The 20,371-nt window shown below is 41.6% G+C and overlaps 1 protein-coding gene across 1 annotated transcript in view; it reads right to left on the bottom strand.

Moving 5' to 3' along the window:
• Window positions 1-12,067, bottom strand: part of PDILT (protein disulfide isomerase like, testis expressed) — a 29,722-nt gene extending 17,655 nt beyond the window's left edge. Inside the window, exons 1-2 of the mRNA XM_060786408.2 lie at window positions 11,657-12,067; window positions 6,653-6,859 (exon numbers count right to left, since the gene is read on the bottom strand). Coding sequence (XP_060642391.2) covers window positions 6,653-6,859; window positions 11,657-11,849 — 400 coding nt within the window. The 5' untranslated portion in view covers window positions 11,850-12,067. The remainder of the gene's footprint in view (window positions 1-6,652; window positions 6,860-11,656) is intronic.
• Window positions 12,068-20,371: the final 8,304 nt, after the last annotated feature.

The following is a 20,371-nucleotide window of genomic DNA, read 5'->3' as shown; positions in this document are numbered from 1 at the left end:
GCCTCTCCCAGAACCCTGATGACCTCATCGAGTTGAACAGAGTGAAACGAATCCAACAAAACTGGACAAGCAGATGCTTGAGTTACATCCTCAGAGACTGCAGTTAATGTGGTGTCAAAGCCCGCGCGGATCAAAGCGACTTTGTCCGCAAAGTACTGAGCAAATGCTTCACAGCGCGCTGCCGAGTCGTCAGGGGACCCACTCGAGGTGGGATTCAACAACCCTCTGACTACTCGGAACAGCTCTGCCGGACGGTTCCTTGCGGACACAATATTGGCCGAGTAGAAAGCATTTTGCGCGGCCTCTATTGCTGCGCCATACGCCATTAGATAAAGGCGTAGGCGTGTTCGGTTTGGCTCGTGGGCTCTTTCCTCCACACGCTCTCTAGCCACCTCTTTGTTCGCTTCAGCTCCACCAGCTCCTCGTTGAACCAAGGGGCAGGTTTCGCTCGGCGACTTAAGAGGGGGCACTCCGGAGCAATCGTGTCTATTGCCCTAGTCAACTCCCTATTCCAGTGAGCGACCAGGGCATCAACAGAATCACCATCCAAGGCAGCGGAAACATCCTCAAGAGCCATCAGGAGTCCTTCTGGATCCATAAGCCTCCTGGGGCTGACCATCTTAATGGGTCCACCACCCCTGCGGAGGTTAGAAGTTGCAGCAAGTCTAAACTTGATCAGGTGGTGGTCAGTCCATGGCAAAGGGGAGATTGATAACTCCTCCACACCGCCACCTTCTTCCCAGCCCTGACAGAAGACCAAGTCAAGTGTGTGTCCAGCACAGTGGGTAGGGCCAGATATTAATTGTCATGAGCTTCTTTCAGGCTGATCAATGGTGCACCAAGCAAATGTGGAACAGCTTTGTGCCAAAGAGCAATGCTTTCCATATTTTCTGCTCTGGTGAATTTCAAGTGTTTAGCAAAAGCCTTTGCATAGGCAACTGTACATTTATAAGAACTCACCACTGGAGATATTAATACTTTGCATTGGAATCTGGGTGTTGGGCCTGGCTAGCATTGCCATGCTTCTATGAACCTCAAAATTTCACCCCAGAAAGGGACCCAAATAAGGGTATGCCCAGAGGAAACCCTTCAACACATCTTCCTATATAATCTGGATGCATATGTCTTAGCAAGTTGAGCTACATAGTGTTGTGTGGTTTCCAAGCAGTGTGGCCAATGTATTCTAGAAGCATTTTCTCCTGTCTTTTCATCTGCATCTGTGGCTAGCATCTTCGGAGATACCAGAGGCCATTAAAGTCTTTGACAATGCATTGAACTGGATACTTTGAACCTGACATTGCTTCCCTATGACTCTAAAGACTCTGCTGTCCTTGTCCTTCTACAGCCTGCAAAAACAAGCTGCACACTTGTTTTTGAGTGGGTGTCAGAGGGGTCACCAAAGACCATCAGAAAACAGAGTATTTTTTGTTGGTCACGTGGGTTCTATGTGGGAAGTTTGGCCCAATTCTATTATTAGTGGGGTTCAAAATGCTCTTTGATTGTAGGTGAACTATAAATCCCAGAAACTAAAACTCCAAAATGTTAAGGTCTATTTTCCTCAAACTTCACCAGTTTTCATATTTGGACATATTGAGTATTCATACCAAGTTTGGTCCAGATCCATCATTGTTTGAATCCATAGTGCTCTCTGGATATAGGTGAACTACAGCTCCAAAACTCAAGGTCAGTGTCCACTGAATCCTTCTAGTATTTTTTGTCAGTCATGGGAGTTCTGTGTGCCAAGTTTGATTCAATTCCATTGTTGGTGGAGTTCAGAATGCTCTTTGATTGTAGGTGAACTATAAATCCCAGCAACTACAACTCCCAAATGATAAAATCAATCCCCATAACAGTAGCAAAATTACAGTTATGAAGTAGCAACTAAAACAATTTTATGGTTGGGGGTCACCACAACATAAGGAACTGTATTAAGGAGTTGTGGCATTAGGAACACAAACATAAGAAGTGGAAACCATGGAAAGGTTAAAGATCTGCCTAGAACTTTGCCAAGTAAAATTATATTTGTAAAGAACATAATCCTAGTAAAGCTCAAAGCATGTTCCACATCCGCAACCAAACACATGTCCCAAATCCCGGCCCCACATATGCTAGGGCTGATCTTGGGACTTAGTTGAGAGTCCCCTTGAACTCCAGAAATACAACATCGCTGCTGCCGATCTAATTCTCCTGTATGCTTTCAGGCCTTCCCTGCTTAATTGGACATGTTGTCAATTAGCTGCCTAATCACTAGCTTTTGAAGATGTTCTTTCAGGTCATGCCACTCTCCCTGAAATACCTTGAAAGAGCACGTAGCACCACGATTTTTATGGGAACTCTTGAAAATGCTGCCTAGCCCTCCCCCCAAAGCAAAATATTGATGGATCGTGTAATCTACAATGATTTTCAGACCATTCAAAGGCTTATTGAGCAGACTGCTTAATTAAATTAGAGGGTACAGAAGAACTCTGTGTGTGTGTTCTTTCTGGAAAAAAAGGTAATAAACCTGGGTGAGAGCAAGTATTGCACAACTAAGCTTTTCTCATTTGGACAGGGGACATGGTCTAAAACAAACTCTGTGGACAATGACATAGACATGTTCTGTTGATGCTTATCATGTTTTTTGCACACTAAGGACTTCATCACATGCAAGTTCTCCCCCTTTTTCTACATACTTCTTAAACAGTTCATACACAAAGTACCCTGGAGCCCATCATATGGAACAGACAGACTTCTGGCTGCCATCCGTGATATCTCATCAGTGAACTGTGTTAGAAGTGTGGAGAAATGGGGTGTGAGGGGTGGGGTGGGCTGAAGCCAGAGAGAAATCATCTTCTGGTCTCCTGATGCACGTGGAAATGGGATAAAGCACTTTAAAAACACATGGAATAATACCCAACAGATTCACCCATGTTGAATCGGTTTAGTGATTTGGAAGAATGGGGGTTCCTATGGGCAATCTCCTATGCTCCACTTCTTTTACAAAGTGCTTCTGCATGCACCTGGAACACTATTTTTTTAATTAATGTAATCCTAAGGAATAGCACAATTGTAAGATATCACCACTTTGATTTTGCTACATTTTCTCCATCATAGTAATCTCAGCTTTTGAAATGGCACTATTGCTAGTTTTAAACCTTTTGGCACAACGGGTTGAACCGTTGAATTGTTGAATCTGCTGACCTAAAGGTTGGCAGTTTGAAGCCATAGGTCGGGGTGAGCTCTCACTGTTAGATCTAGCTTCTGCCAACCTAGAAGTTCAAAAACATGCAAATGTGAGTAGATCAATATGTACCACTTTGTCAGGAAAGTAATAAAGGCGCCCATGCAGCCATGCCGGCAACACAACCAGGAGGTGTCTTCAGACAACAGGCTCCTTGGCTTGGAAATGGGACAAGAACAACTCCCCATGGTCAGAGTTGAGCATCGCCATCAGAAAGCTGGAGATTAAAGGGGAAACATTTACCTTTGTTCTGTGTTTTTGTATGTCATTATTATTCTACTGTATTAAATACATTGAATGTTTGCCTACCTGTGTATGTTGTAATCTGCTCTGAGTCCCCTTGGAGAGCTAGAGCGGAATATAAATAAAGTTGTTGTTAACTATAGGAAGATAGAATGGTGCCTTGTGGCTCCTCTAGAGTAGTGGGACCGAGAAAGAAAGTAAAGGATTCCATAGAAGTGGTGTCTGTCATAAGAACAGTGCCTTGGGTCTCCTCTAGAACAACAGGATTGAGAGGGAAGGTAAAGGAATCCATAGAAGTGGTATCTTAAGAATGATGCTTTATGTCTTCTCCAAGAAAATGGTTGAGGCAGGAGGAGGGGATCCTGTGTGATGGGGTTAAGTAAACTCTTTGTCTTCTTTAAAGATGGAATCCCTTGTTAGATAAAAATCAGCATTGAATTGATATGAAAATACAGTTTTGATGGGCAGGTGATAACACCTGGGGAATGACTGGTAATGAAATACCTAAGAGGCATGCAGAAATCGCGGGGTCAGAATCATGTGAGGTTTATAACAAGGAGTTGCATCAGTCATTGGTCCCCTACTGATGACCAGTCAGCAGGTGGTTATAAAAAGGAGATAAGATGATCAATCTCTCTCTTTCTGTGTGAACACATCATGAATATCTGTCTATGAGCATTGTTTGTAAGCACAAATCTGATTGTGGATCTGCATATCCTGATTATACAGCTGTAAATAGTGCAACAGTGAAGATTAAAGCCTCCTAATATTTTTGGATGAAAACTGAATCTGTGAGTTTACTGACTGACTAAAAAATGTTTGTTGCTGTGAATGGACTGTACTAGGTTTTGCTTGCTTCTGTGGCACGTGCTTGTCCAGTGTGCAGCGATTCCAGGAAAGCTGTGATTGGAAAACTATAAGTCACTTTCCAAACCTATCTCGTGACATCCCTCACAAAGGAGATACTTCCACACACAAAGAAAATGATTTCCCCTGCTTTCTCCAGTTCCAGCTGATGAGCTCCTAGATTTGTTTATGTTGACCTTTATTCAGAAACGGAGCTGAATAGATTACATGGATTTAATCACCAGCAGCTTGAAAATATCCTCAAACAAGCTGGGCTTTAGCACAGCAGGTTAACTGCCAGCTGCAGTAAATCTTGCCAATTGAAAGGTTGGCAGTTTGAAGCCTGCGTCAGGGTGAGCTCCTGGCCTTTAGCACAGCTTCTGCCTACCTAGCAGTTCAAAAGCAAATGTGAGTAGATAAATAGGTACCACTTTAAAGCGGGGAGGTATTTAAGGCACCCAAAGGGAAATGCTAGAAACAAACCAGCAATTCAATCAAGGAGGAAGTTTCCAAACAAAGCTCTTTGGCAGGGAAGACAGTGTGACAACAATGAGGAAGACTGAAACAAGCTAGGAGAAGCTACTAGAGTTTATTTTGTGCCTGAGTCTACTGGGGAAGGCATGCTCCTCTCCCCCATTGATTTAACTGTGGTCAAAGAAATTCTGGATTTTGAATTCAATTTGCTTCTTTTGGAAAATGGAAATCTCCATAATCTTTTGGAGATTTTATGACCTTTGGAAAGGCATGACCTTATTAGAAGTCACAATATTTCGATTAATGAAGCCATAATCTCTTGGTCAAAGCATCACCAGTTAAGAGTGATGCTTTTGGGAAAATGGCATTCATGAAAGGCAATTATGTTTCTCAGCTGTTAGACTGACACCCTAAATATGTCTTTGAACTGTTAGAGACAAAGATATGCCAATGTACAAAAAAACAGATAGATATATAGATAGATAGCAGAGTTTCAGAAGTGTTCTTTTAGTTGCCCAAAAACATCTACTCTCCCTTAAAATATCTTTGCCTTTAAATCATGCTCTCAAGAGACAAAAATAAGCAGATTTCTTTAAAAGTAACATAGTTGGTTTACTCACAAACTTCATGTATTCAGCATACAGGTACTTTGCATATCAATCCAGTTATAAATAGGTTTGAAGTAGTTTCTCTGTGTAGGTAACACTGGGCATCTTTCTTAGAATCAATAGTCCAAAGTATCTCTCTGTTCTGAGAGTCTAACAGAGTCTCTGTCTGGTCTGAAAGTCCAGTGGAGTCTGTAAGCATACTTTTCCTGCTGGCATCTGAAAGTATACTGTTTCTAAAATAGAGTCTGAGTCCTGAACAAGCCCAGATCTGATCACATGGTCTGCAGCCCCTCACACAACAAAGAGTTAAGGTCAAATTGCATACCAATATACAATAGAGTAAGCAATTTTAATTATATACATAACAAATAATTAGTGGAGGTTTGAAGAAGGTTGCTATTTTCAACAGTCTCAGTTGCAGTAAACTGAACTCAATTTGCCTCAGCTGAACTACAGTGAGGATTAAGATGTCAAATAGGAGTAGAGGAAAGAAAGTAGCTGCAAAGGGGGAAAACAAGGATTAATTGGGACCGTCTCTACCAAATTGGGATGGTTGGAGGCTATGTCCGTCTGCTGTTTCTTTGGTAAGATGTTTCACTCTGTTCCTGTTTGAAGCTACTATTTGATAAATGTGCATGATAAAATTGTAGTTGCTCATTTCTGGCACTTGCTCTCTGGAAATGGAACATGAAGCAGTACCTACCATATGTTCATTTTTGAGATTATGATAGCTGTACCCTGGGACCACAGTCTGTTGAGAAATCATGACTCATTGGACTTCAAAGAGTTCAGACCATGGCAGTAGGGTGACTTACACAATATGTATTTCCTTCTTAAACACTGTGGCTTAGTTTACACAATTATTTTGCACATGGAAAAGCTCGTATTTTAATTTGATTTGCATTCTTTGAAGCTTTTCAGATAACTAATTAAATGCATTATTTTAAATCTGACATATGCAGCTTAACAACATTAACAGGGCCTTCCTCTAAGTCTCATCTCCAGTCCTGGGAAGATATGCCAATATATGCCCTCTTCTGACAATGCACAACTGGCCACTCTTTGTGACACATGTGTCTCCCCCTACTCAATGTTTTCATCCATATTTATTATTATTATTATTATTATTATGATTATTATTATTATGCATGTTGCCTTCAGTTCCCATTTTGACATTCGCCTATTCCTCACTTGAGCATGAGGCACAAGCGCCCCCTTGTGGGAAAACAGCTGCCTGCAAGATCACTATGTCTTCATTTACCTTTGCAATCAATGGGATTTTTCCTGTTGCCATCTATAAAAAACTTCAGTGTGGGATATTCTTGGATGTCGAATTCCTTTTTCAAATCTTTCTGATCCGCAACGTCTACTTTGCCGAATTGGATATCCACAGCATCGTTCTTGAATTGCTCCGCGGCTTTAGCAAATTCAGCAGCCAGGCTCTGAGATGCCCCAGATAAAGCAATGTCTGCAAAGACATGATAACAAAGATATATGATTATTTATCTTTACAGTGATACAACAATTTAGCAAGGCCTTCTGACGCTAGAGGTAACATTGGATCCATATCTGATTTTAGGCTGAACTATACAAAGTGCTGTACCTAATCCACAGAACAAGTTCAATAGTAGTTTACTTCTGTTTTATGTATGTTTTAAACTAGATTGTAACCATTTTAATATGTAAGCTGCTTTGAGTCCCAATCTTGCGAGAAAGATGATGAAGGTGATGACGACAACAGCTGGCCACATCTGATGGGAGTCAGTCTAACATCTAGCAAACCATAGTTTGCCTGTCCTTGCCCTGGAGAAATCCCTGACCTTCTCTAGCTCTTTGAGAAACCACGAAAAGGAACCAAATCTGGCTACCAGTACTGAAAAACTCTAAGATCAGGACAGTAAATAAAGAACAACACTAAAAAACAGGGGAATTACAGACAGGAAACAATCTGGGCCAGCTAACACCTCCCAACAAAGGATTACCCCAGGTAGGAAGCAGCCAGGCTTTGAAGGTGTAAGGCCATTCAATGCTAATCAAGATGGCCAATTGCAACATTCACACTTGCCTCAAACAGACAAGAGTTCTTTATCCCATCCTGGACATATTTCCACAGATATATAAACCTCACTTTCCTAGTTTCCAACAGACCTCATAACCTCTGAGGATGCCTGCCATAGATCTAGGTGAAATGTTAGGAGAGAATGCTTCTGGAACATGGCCATACATCCCAAAAAACTCACAGCAACCCAGTGATTTCAGCCATGAAAGCCTTCAACAACACAAGTTTTGGGCTGTAGTTGCGCCCAAAATCCCCTTCTTTAAGGGGAGCACTGTTCGTGGTAAAATTGTTGGCTCTGCACTAGTGGGTTAAGGTCTTTCTTGAAATTGTGCATGGTTTGCTGACATCAAAGGCAAATGTTCTCCCATTTGAGTTTTTAAGAAAAATGTATAGTGTAAAAGTCCTATTGCATTGATGCACTATTGCATATGTGTAAACTCAAGGCCTGCTGGCTGAGTCTGGGCCATCTTGGATTCAAAAGCCCTTTGAAGGCAATCATAAGGCTCATATGATCCCTGATGAAAATGAGTTTGACATCCCTGCACTGTAGCATTATAACTAATTTTTAAAGGAAGTAAGAGAAGAGAGGGGAACATCTTGTTCTTATATATTGTGGGAATTTAAAAAATGATGCCGCTCATGCTGTGACCTGCTAGAGAAAAAGTCGTGGAGAACATAAACACTATTTGGAGATATAAAGCCCTACTCCAACAACCACAGCAACAAAAACAGCAATCCCTTGACATATTTTGTCCAATCTGGGGAAGCCCCGAGTCTATTTAGGCTCCTTCTAAATTATTAAACAGATAATCTGATTATCTGGTTTAATCTGGATTATATTATACTGCCATATAATCCAGTTAAATGCAGATAATCTGGATTTGATATGGCCGTGTAGAAGGAGCCCCACATAAAAGAACATATGGCTACATCCTGTAATATTTGCCCTCATCTGGAAAAACCACAACTCTAATGATTGCCTACTCTGATTGCATGCACACACACACACACACGCAGTCCATGTGTCTGTGTGTTCAACTTGCTATGCACATAAGTGAGGATTTGGTGAAGTTATTCATTTTGCCAGCATATGTTGATGGTCTGAAAATGGTAGTGCTTGATGTGTGACTTATTAAAAAATGAAACAGAGATATGGTGAGTAAACATCTTCTACCCAGCAGAGTAGGGCACACGTTGTCTTTTTCTCCTTTCTCTGCATTGACAATGAGTTGGACTAGAAGTCCCTTAGTGATGCCTTCCAGCATGAGTAGAAATAAATAATAATAATAATAATAATAATAATAATATCACACAGTCGTAAACGCTTGGGAAGTGTTCGACTTGTGATTTTGTGATATGAAATTCAGCATATATATCTCGTTTGCTGTGTCATACTGTATTTTTGTGTCAGTAAAATAATAATAATAACAATAAAGAGGATGGTGGTGGTGGTGATTCTCTGACCTTAATCCATCTGCCCTCTTTTATTTCATATACTTTCAGGTAGATATATTCCATGTATTGTTTTAGTTTTAGTTTTTCTTTGGCATATTTTCATTTTGAGAAGACTTTTTTTCTTTTCTTTTTTTTTGTCAGGGTGGGTATAAATCATTTCTATTAAACATGCAGTAAACTTATATCCCCATACCAAGAAATGGAAACCCTAAAGAATGATCAAACTTTTATACAGTGGCCCTTATTTCTCATGCCAGTAAGGTAATGCTCAGGATCCTGCAAGGTAGACTCCAGAAATACATGGAGCGAGAGTTTCCAGATGTACTGTACAAACTGGGTTTAGAAAAGGCAGAGGAACGAGAAACCAAATTGCCAATATCTGCTGGATAATGGAGGAAGGCAGGGAGTTTCAGAAAAACATCTATTTCTATTTTATTGACTATTCTAAAGTCTTTGATCATAATACATTTTGGCAAGTTCTTGGTGGTACGGGGATACCAAGCCACCTTGTCTCTCTCCTGAGGAATCTGTATAACGACCAAGTTGCAACAGTAAGAACAGACCACGGAACAACAGACTGGTTCAAGATTGGGAAAGGAGTATAGCAAGGCTGCATACTCTCATCCGACCTATTCCAACTTGTATGCCAATGGTTCCCAACCTTTTTTTTTTTTACCAGGGACCACTTGACCAGGGACCACTTTGACCAGGGACTATTCTCCAACATTAGTACCAAAAGGGTTATGAATCAATTTTTGGTCAACTTTAAATTTGGTTTGGTTATTTGGGGTGCTGATTCAGAAAATTGCATTGGATAGACCACATGAGCTCTAGTTTCTGATACAGAACATATGCCATCCAGTAGTTGCCATCTGTTCATCCACAGAAAACCATATTTAATAAGCCTCAGCACTATAAGAGGGTTTTGTGAGATCGGTCGCTCTCGTTGGAATGGTTGGGAACCACTGTTGTATGCAGAACACATCATGGGACATGTGGGGCTTGGCAAATCCAAGGCTGGAGTTAAAATTGCTGAAAGAAACATTAACAACCGTAGATATGCAGATGATACTGCTTTGATGGCTGAAAGAGAGAAGGAGCTGAGAAGCCATATAACAAAGATGAAAGAAGAAAGTGCAAAAGCTGGGTTTCAGTTAACCATCAGATGATGTCAGCCAGACTGACTGATAACTGGCAAATAGAGAGAGAAAACGTGGAAGCAGTGATAGATTTTGTATTTCTAGGCACAAAAATGACTGCAGACACAAACTGCTGTCTGCAGGAAACATTTCCTTCTTGGGAGGAGAGCAATGGCCAATCTTGATAAAATGGTGAAGAGTAGAGACATCACACTGGCAACGAAGGTCCACATAGTTAAAGCGGTGGTATTTCCCGTAGTCATCAATAGATGCAAGAGCTGGGCCACAAGGAAGGCTGAGTGAAGGAAGAGGAATGCTTTTGAACTGTGTCGTTGGAGGAAAATTCTGAGAGAGCCTTGAATCACAAGAAGATCAAACCAGTCCATACTCCAGGAAAAAAGCCTGACAGCTCACTGGAGGGAAGGATATTACATAGAAGCAAAGGTGAAGTATTTGGCCACATAATGAGAAGAGAGGAAAGCTTGGAGAAGACAATGATGCTAGGAAAATGGAAGGAAAAAGAAAGAGGGGTCGACCAAGGGCAAGGTGGATGGATGGTATCCTTGAAGTGACTGCCTTGAAGGAACTGGGGGTGGCCACAGCCAACAGGGAGCTCTGGCGTGGGATGCGCCATGAGGTCACAAAGGGATTGAAATGGCTCCTGTGTAAAATGAGGGATTTTTTGCATCTGCTAATTATTAAAGGGGAACTCTCCAGTTCTCAGCCTAGTGACCCTATTTTTGGTGTGACCAAGGTGCTATTGCATTGCAGTGGCAATCTCCTTAAGAGCAGACAAATTCCAGGTTGAGGGCCTTCAATGTTGCACCTCTCTTCAATAATGCCAGCTGCCCTTGGAAAGGCAGATCCTGGCAGCTCAGGCTGCATCTACACTGCCATATAACCCAGTTCAAAGCTGATAATTTGGATTCAGAAACTGGATTATATGGCAATGTAGATGTGGTCTCAGGTGAGCACAGTTAAACTGAGGAACTCTGGAAGCTGGAACTCAAGAACATTTGAGCCTGGATCTACACTATCATATAATCCAGATTATCAAAACAGATCGTCCACATTATTTGCTTTGAACTGGATTTTATGAGTCTGCACTGCCATATAATCCAATTATCCAGTTATCCTGCTTCCACAAGTCTATCCTAATAGGCACTAACAACTGAATTTATGACATGTTTTTTCCCTTTTTCTCTACCCAAAATCACATGGAGACTATGTGAGATGCCACCTGTGCACATCTTCAGTTTTGCACACTTAGGATCCTTCCACACTGCAATATGAAATCCAAATAATCTGGCAATGTAGAGTCATATAGTCCAGTTCAATGCAGATAATATAGATTTTCTGCTTTGATAATCTGGATTATATGGCAGTGTAGAAAGGGCCTTGCCTTCTACCCGACTGTTCTACCTACAGAACAAATATTTTACAGGTGAAGCAGTAGTTAAGGGAGAATTAGGTTTAGATTTTGGTAACCTGCAAATACTCTTTGGTCTAAATAGATTCAAGGCCAACTGTCAAAGACAGAAACCAGTGTGCATTAACTGACAGATGTCAATATTAATTATTGACATCTTTAGAACAAAAAAGAAATACTCACAGAATTCAACCAGCAGGTACTTTGTTTCATTCAGGGCCTGATCAAAATTGCTCTTTTTTAAGACCAGGACATTGTCCTCCTCCTTGATCGGCTTGCCTTTCTTGGATTTCTTCTCTGCTGGGCTGAGGCTACCTTCGGCTGTTCCCAAAGACCAAGAGATGAATGCAAGAAGGAGAAGCCCCAGAGTTCTCATTCTCTCTTTCTGGCAGTTTGCAGGCACCAGAAAAGAACAAGAAAGGGACCTGGAACTGACTTGCTGTGTTTAAAAAGTGCCCGTGGCCTTATCATTTGGCCACGTGGCCCAATTCCCACACGGTTTGGGAGATATGGAAAGAAACTCCGCTTTCTGCAAATAGAGCCAACCTCCTCAAAAAAGAGCTAGAGTTAACAGCTGTTTCATTTCTGTGCTTTTAGAAAAACAGAGAGAAATGGAAGGAGGAAGTTGGAAGCCAGTGTTTTGCTCCAACTGACTTCCTAAACAATAGGAGTGACTGTCAGAAGGAAGGAAGCAGGAAGAAAGACAAAGGGGGGTGAGAGATAACCACCAGTTTCAGAAAGTAGCCAAACACTTTAGAAAAACAAGAAGGTGAAGCACGACAAGCCTTTTAAATCACATTGCTGCTCTCTCCATCTGTTCAATTAAGCAGGATAGTGGTGGCATATGAATACACCCCTAAGAATCATCACATTGGTTTTTTTTAATTGGACAAAAATCCCAGAATCCCCTAACTAGCCTGGCAATCCAGGCTGTGGCAAATGTAGGGAACTGCAACCCTAAACAATCACATTTGCAGGTTCTACACTATCTAGACAAAGTGGAATACTTTACAACAGCGGTTCTCTGGAGCCCTTGGGTGTGCTTTGTTTGTGCTTTTCCTGCATGGCAGAAGGAAGTTGAACTGGATGGCCCCTGGGGTTTCTGCTGTTATTATTATCATTATTACAAAGACTGGGTGGCCATCTGTTGGGAGTGCTTTGCTTGTGCTTTTCCTGCATGGCAGAAGGAAGTTGAACTGGATGGCCCCTGGGGTTTCTGCTGTTATCATTATCAATCATTATCATTATTACAAAGGCTGTGTGGCCATCTGTTTGGGGGTACTTTGTGCTTTTCCTGCATGGCAGAAGGGGGTTGGACTGGATAGCCCCCAGGGGTCTTCCACTGAAATACTATTACATTTATGTTGGCAAAAATTGTTCTTCGAAAGTTTGTCCGTGCTTGAAATATATACATTTTATATAATATATAAACATTTCTTGCAGCTCTATGAGAAACTTTATGTATCACACCTGAATTTGTGAGTGAGACTAGGCCAAAAGAGGATCATTCAATGCCAAGTAAGGAGCACCCTGACCGACACAAGAGATGAACTTTGCTTTCTGTGCGCAAATAACGCTCTCCATTCCCAGGCTCATCTTGGACTGTTTCCCAGATCCTGTCTCACTATTGTAGTAATGTCGAACATGACCCCCCCCCCCCCCATCAAATTATACTCTAAATTCCCTTCCAGAGCTGTGGTAGAGAGAGCCACGGCGATCAGGAGTCAAGAGCCCCACGGAGATTGACTATGTGAATGATCAGAGATATGGAGGAGACCAGAAGCAGCTACCGGCGATACATAATGCATTGATCCTTACCCTTTTTATTATTATTTTTATCACAAGTAACCCCTCAATAAATGTGCATCACGGCGTGTTACTCTCTTATCTCTGACTCTTTGTATCCTCTATTGCCTCCTGTGACTTTATTCCCTGCCTTCACCTCTTGCACATGACTGCACAGCCCCACAGCCCCCGGAGAGGGGCTCCTTTCCCTCCTTCCCTCCTTATATCACTTCCTTGCACCCCAACTAACTCTTTAGCCAACCCTTGCTCTATGGACACCTAGGTCTCCATACACTGGGTCCTCCTCGGTATCCATGGACCCCCGTGTGTGTATATGTTTAATGTGTTATATTTTATTCTTGATATAAAACTCCTTTGGAGGATCAAGCCACTGATCCAGCTCCGGTAACCTTTCACCTGCACCCCTTGACCTCGAAGTCCCCTCCAGCGCTTCCTAGTCATCACAACAATGGATACAAGCACCCATCATCCCTGGGACCAATCCATCTCTATTGGCACCATAAACCTAGCTGTGCATTATTTATTTATTGTCTCAGAAGGGTATGGTTGTAATGTATTTAAAAAATACACAGTTTAAAAAACTTGGTATTTTGCTAAATGTCCTTTAACCAGTAACTGGCCACTTGGGGTGCCTCTGATGTTGCTATAGGAAGGTCCTCCATTGTGCATGTGGCCCGGCTCAGGTTGCATTGTAATAAGTGGTCTGTGGTTTGCTCTTTACCACATTCACATGTCATGGAGTCCACTTTGTGGCCCCATTTCTTAAGGTTGGCTCTGCATCTCGTGGTGTCAGAGCTGTGCATAAGACAACAGGATCCTGAGGCCAGGCTGCCTGTCCTTTGTGCAGCTACTTGGACATGAGAAAGGACATTTGTCACCTGGCATTTTCTTCTCTGTACTGGGATGACTTGCCCCACTATCCACAATGACATTTCCCCTTTCCCAGGACTGGATTTGCTAATCCTATAACTTTTAACAATGCTCTGTATGGACTATAAAGGACATGGGTGCCTTGGGTGCCCAGCCTACCTTAATGGGTCACTCACCAACACAAAAGAACATACCATAGAACTCATGGGACCTGATGGCCCCTCTTTGTTTCATCCCTAGACTGGGACAGCAGTAATCCTCTAAGGACACTTTGCACTCCTTTGTCTGGATGAGTATCCTGCCCCTGCCAGACCTTGTAGAGCGGGAATCTGCATTCGAAGTGGGGGACGCTCTCTGATTGGCTGGTGGGTGCTGCACTCCCGCCTCCCAGAGGGATCCTCCGAGATGGCTGCGACGTCAGGCCCAGCTCTGCCAATCACACAAAGCCAGCTCCAGCTGGGGTGTGAGCGGGAAATACAAAAGGTTTCTGTATATTAAAATGTATGCTTTGCCTATGTCAGAATCTCAGCTTCATTTTGTGGCTTAGCACAAACTGTCATCCCTTCCAGCTGGAATTGAATAAAATAAAATACCTTGGTGGCTTCTTCTTCAGTTCATGAGACTTCTTGATTGGGGAACATTAGATTTAGTTTCTTTCTCTCACCAGGCACATGGATCCACAGGCGGCCCACTGGCTACAGATCTCGGTTTTCACGCTTTGGTTTTTGCGATCTCACTATCTGCTGCTGCTTTAAATTGCTCTATTTCAGTAAGATGGAGGCATAGTCCATATATAAAATTAGACAAAGGCTGGGTTTCTGCATCAAGTTACCCCATCAAGCCTTGAAACCAGTGGTTCTCAACCTGTGAGTCCCCAGGTGTTTTGGCCTACAACTCCAAGAAATCCCAGCCAGTTTACCAGCTGTTAGGAGTTATGGGAGTTGAAGACCAAAACATTTGGGGACCCACAGGTTGAGAACCACTGCCCTAAATGATCATGACTGTGCACTCCCGTTGTACAACAATTGCTTGGGTTTAGGGGGAATGTTGCACAAGGAGGTACTGGATATCCAAAACAGGACATATCCACCCAAAACCAATGGTTGAAGATACACATATCACCAATGAGGTTCCAGTGAAGCTGTGTAAACCTGCGTGTCAACATTTGATCTACTGTGACTTGATGTTACAGAATATGTTGTTGAATATGCATCCTGGGAGTCGTATCATTTATCCAAGCACCATCACACCAATAAGCTACAAGGAGCTTAAATAGGAATAAATTGGATTAGAAGAGATTCACAGTACACCCTCTAGTTCTAGTTCAAATCTTTGCTACATTCAGAGTGTTTGAAGCAACTATTTCTTAACAATCCATTAATAGTAATCAATTCCTTTTCCCAAATAGCAATACTATAACAATATAATGTTGTGATTGTTACTTCATGGCTAGAATCTAATTTTTATCCTCAGAGGCAGACATGCACATGTGATGCCATGGTGTTTGTAGCCCATAGGTTGGCCTTGAACATTTTGCATGCATTGTTAGTTCACCAATAGTTGCCATTTAATTTTGTTAGTCTAAATTTAGAACAGAGCACCTCCACCAATGAAGAATGTCTTCATGCCATTTGTATTGTAACTTTCACATGTGAAATACATTTTATAGTTATAGATGTGCTGACTCCCTTAAGAAATGGAGTGGAAATGTCACAAGGTTCAAGTGATCATTGGCCAAGACACCTGGGACTGCTAAGAACTGAAGTCTAATGTCCTTCTATACTGCCAAATAAAAACCAGATTATCTGCTTTGAACTGGATTATATGGCAGTGTACTCATATAATCCCATTCAAAGTAAATAATGTGGATTATCCGATTTAACAATCTGAATTATATGGCAGTGTAGAAGGGGCCTAAAACACCAAGAGGGCAAGAGTTTGGGAAAGACTGCTATAAGGCACAACAGCCGTTATTGGTGTTCTCAATGACAAACTGTCATTGAAAATGACCCACAACCTTCTTATCATTAAGCACACAATATGCCTCACAGAAATAGGCCTGTGCACAGCAGTCTTACCGCATATACAAAGCTTCTTATACAATGAACAGGAGTAAGCTTTAGGAGTGCAGCAAATCTCCTGAAGAAAGGACATGAGTTACGGTATCTTAGCTTGCAGTTTCTCAAGTCGTTCCTGACACGGGGAAAAAAGCTTAGCTTTGCTTGTACTTGTTCCATGGTTTCAAATAGTTCTAATAGAAAAGGAGACTCTGGGAGCATAAGTGAGTGAAAGACTCAGTCTATACTGCCATATAATCCAGTTCAAATCAGATAATCTGTGTGGAAGGCGCCATCCTCAAAGAACCGCCCTTCTGAGCTGTTCCGAGTGGTCTTCTGCATTCGTCACCAAGTAGGAATGTTCATAACGTCCGAACAGGTTTATACAGAAGGATGCAGTCGCATAAATAGGCAGGACCTGAGTCGTGCAAAGCCATGCATAAATCAGATAAATCTGGATTTCATTTAGCAGTGTAGATGGGATCTCACTGAATGCAGTCAGAATCCAAAATGACTTTGGCAGGAGTGCATTATAGGATGATAAGACTAGCAAGTTTACAACTCTTATACATATATATAAAAATACTCTGTTTGTTTTGAGTGACATCATAACTCAAAAACCTCTTGACTAATTGCCATCAAATTTGGCCACAAGACACCTACTAACCCAAGGAGTGACCATCACTCCAAAAAAATTGATTTTGTCATTTGGGAGTTGTAGTTACTGGGATTTATAGTTAAACTACAATCAAAGCATTCCGAACTCCACCAACGATGGAATTGAACCAAACTTGGCACACAGGACTCCCATGGCCAACAGAAAACACTAGAAGGATTTGGTGGGCATTGACCTTGAGTTTTGGAGTTGTAGTTCACTTACATCCAGAGAGCACTGTAGACTCAAACAATGATGGATCTGGACCAAACTTGGCATGAATATTCCATATGCCCAAATATGAACACAGATGGAGTTTGGGGAAAATAGACCTTGACATTTGGGAGTTGTAGTTACTGGGATTTATAGTTCACCTACAATCAAAGAGCATTCTGAACCCCACCAACAGCACAATTGGGGGCAAATTTCCCACACAGAACCCCCCTGACCAAGAAAAAAAATACTTAAGGCCATCCAGTCTAGCTCTCTTCACCAGGGCAAGAAAACATAATCAGAGCCCTCCTGATAAAGAGCCATCCAGCCATATAGATAGATAGATAGATAGATAGATAGATAGATATGATTCACACGCAGAGAGATATAGCATCAAAAAAGGGCAATTATATGTTGCATGTTCCAGTGTAGGCAAACCAGACAATCTCTACATCAACACTGACAAAGAAACAGCAAGAAATGCTGTTTATCCACAAGCATAAAGAAATTACATATATTAGTTTATAGACATGGTATAAATATGAACATGTCATGCCTGTGAAGATGTGGTTGCTAGAATCAACCTCAGCTACTGAAACAGTGCTTCTTCACATAATTTCCTATTTTCAATTTCTACAGTTGGTTGCACACAAAATTATATATACATATCCCCCTTCTTCCAAATACACTAAAGAGCAAACCAGCAACCTCATCCAAAGAAGCAAAAACAAATCCAGAGAAGTAGTCTATCTAAGATGTTTCCGTGAGATGTCGTAGATTGAAAATGCAGAGAGAAACTGCCCTCTAGTGCTCACTTGGAAAAGAGAGAACTATTTGGATGTTCCTAAGGAGGAATGGACATTCGGAGGAAATGAGATTTTTTGCCTAATATTGCGCAGTGACGTAGCCTGTAAGTCTCAAACTACTATTCTTGCAAGATTTTAGCTGATGGAATGCATACTGATTTTCCAATTGCACGTAACAACAGCACGTCAGAACAATATTAAATCAAAAACACTGTTAGAATCCCGTGTGCAATTACTTTGTGATATTTTGCTGACATTTAAAAAAGAATGTTTAAAAAGGTTCTTGTAGGTTTTTTCGGGCTATAGGGCCATGTTCTAGAGGCATTTCTCCTGACGTTTCGCCTGCATCTATGGCAAGCATCCTCAGAGGTAGTGAGGTCTGTTGGAAATAGGAAAATGGGTTTATATATCTGTGGAATGACTGGGGTGGGGCAAAGAGCTCTCTGCTGAAGCTAGGTGTGAATGTTTCAGCTGACCACCTTCATTAGCATTTGAAGGCTTGGCTGAGCCTGTGAAAATGTTCTGTTGAGAGGTGTTAAGATGTGCCTGGTTGTTTCCTCTCTGCTGTTTTGCTGTAGTAATTTTAGAGTTTTTTAATACTGGTAGCCAGATTTTGTTCATTTTCATGGTCTCCTCCTTTCTGTTGAAATTGTCCACATGCTTGTGGATTTCAATGGCTTCTCTGTGTAGTCTGACATGGTGGTTGTTGGAGTGGTCCAGCATTTCTGTGTTCTCAAATAATATGCTGTGTCCAGGCTGGTTCATCAGGTGCTCTGCTATGGCTGACTTCTCTGGTTGAAGTAGTCTGCAGTGCCTTTCATGTTCCTTGATTCGTGTTTGGGCGCTGCGTTTGGTGGTCCCTATGTGGACTTGTCCACAGCTGCATGGTATACGGTAGACTCCTGCAGAGGTGAGAGGATCCCTCTTGTCCTATCTTAGTGGCATGCACAGACTTTAATTAACCTTATTTACTTCAGTTACTATTTGCTTCCTTCTTCCAGGGTGAGTAAAAACCCCTTCTGGAGATCCTGCATTGAGGAAGTATGTGCAGGTACAGCTGTACCAGGAGCTCCAATTTTGTTTGCTTTGCATTGAATGTTTGTTGTAGTCCTTGTTTAAAAAGTTGGCCTTTGTTGGTGTATGTGAGACAGCAATAGCTTTCCTCAATCTGGATATCTGTAGATAAGTGTGTTGATCTTAAAAATAAACTTTAATAAAAACTTTTAACATTTATTAAACTTAATAGTAGCATGAATTAAGAGTACTATTATAAAATAAAAATGAACCTTTTAAAAAGAAAATTAAATTCGTTTTGCATCAATGTGATTTTGGAGCTTGCATGTTCTTTACAAGTTGTGTACTCCTGGGGCTAATATTATTGCTCAAAACTGGAGGCATATCATCACTTACTTTCAATTGATTCCTGGACTTGTTTTTAATTACCAGAAAAGCAAAAAACTCTTGTACGTTGTGAAAAAGAGCATAAGATAGTGCAAGACTATCGAATTTTAGTATAAAAATGCTTTTTACACCAAAACTGTTCAAGAGAATCAGATTCAAATGTGTCCTTGCCATTTCTATCATTTTGAAATCCAATAAGCTCTTCCTAGATTTCTTCTGCAACCTCTCCAATTTCAACCATCATTAAATAAGTCAAAAATTAATATGAATATTGAGGACTCATGATCAGTAAAACTACTGGAGCCGTCAAATTACTAAACAGCAAAACAGAATCACTGACACAGCTGAGCAAGACAAAAGAATGTGTGCAACTAACTAATACTGGGTGGCGTGAGTACGTGACACGTGAAGTCAATTGTTTGCCCTCACCCCAGCCTCCCATGCTCACCCTACGTACTACTCACCGGCACTGCCCACATAACAATGCATCCATTACAATTTTAAAATTAATTTAAAATGAATAAAGGTTTCAAATTTTAAATGTTTCATGGACCATATGTTAGTTCTTGCAGACCACTGATGGTCCGCAGACTAGTGGTTGGAAACCACTATCTTAGTGGCATGCACAGACTTTAATTAACCTTATTTACTTCAGTTACTATTTGCTTCCTTCTTCCAGGGTGAGTAAAAACCCCTTCTGGAGATCCTGCATTGAGGAAGTATGTGCAGGTACAGCTGTACCAGGAGCTCCAATTTTGTTTGCTTTGCATTGAATGTTTGTTGTAGTCCTAAGTTTCAGGGACTCTGCAGATAGGTGGCTTCTTTTGGCTGCAATCATAGGGCAAGCCACCTGTCAATTATAGTTAGGTTCCCTGGTCCCGCCCCCTTTTTGGGTTTTTGGAGGGAATAGGAGCCTTTTTGAGTTCAGTCCACACAGAGAAGCTTTCCATGCAGGACATAATACCAAGAGCTCCTGTAGAAAGCTTCGTCTTCTACAGCTTGGCCAGGGTTATACAGCCCACGGCTTGGCCGGGGAGATATACAGCCTACAGCCTGACCGGGGTTGTGCAGCCTTACAGCTCCTTTGCTG

The sequence above is a fragment of the Anolis sagrei genome, chromosome X (genome assembly GCF_037176765.1).
Source record: "Anolis sagrei isolate rAnoSag1 chromosome X, rAnoSag1.mat, whole genome shotgun sequence".
In the NCBI taxonomy this organism is placed as follows: domain Eukaryota; kingdom Metazoa; phylum Chordata; class Lepidosauria; order Squamata; family Dactyloidae; genus Anolis; species Anolis sagrei.
Note: the sequence above shows the minus strand (reverse complement) of the source record. Positions and strands in the feature narration are given on the sequence as shown.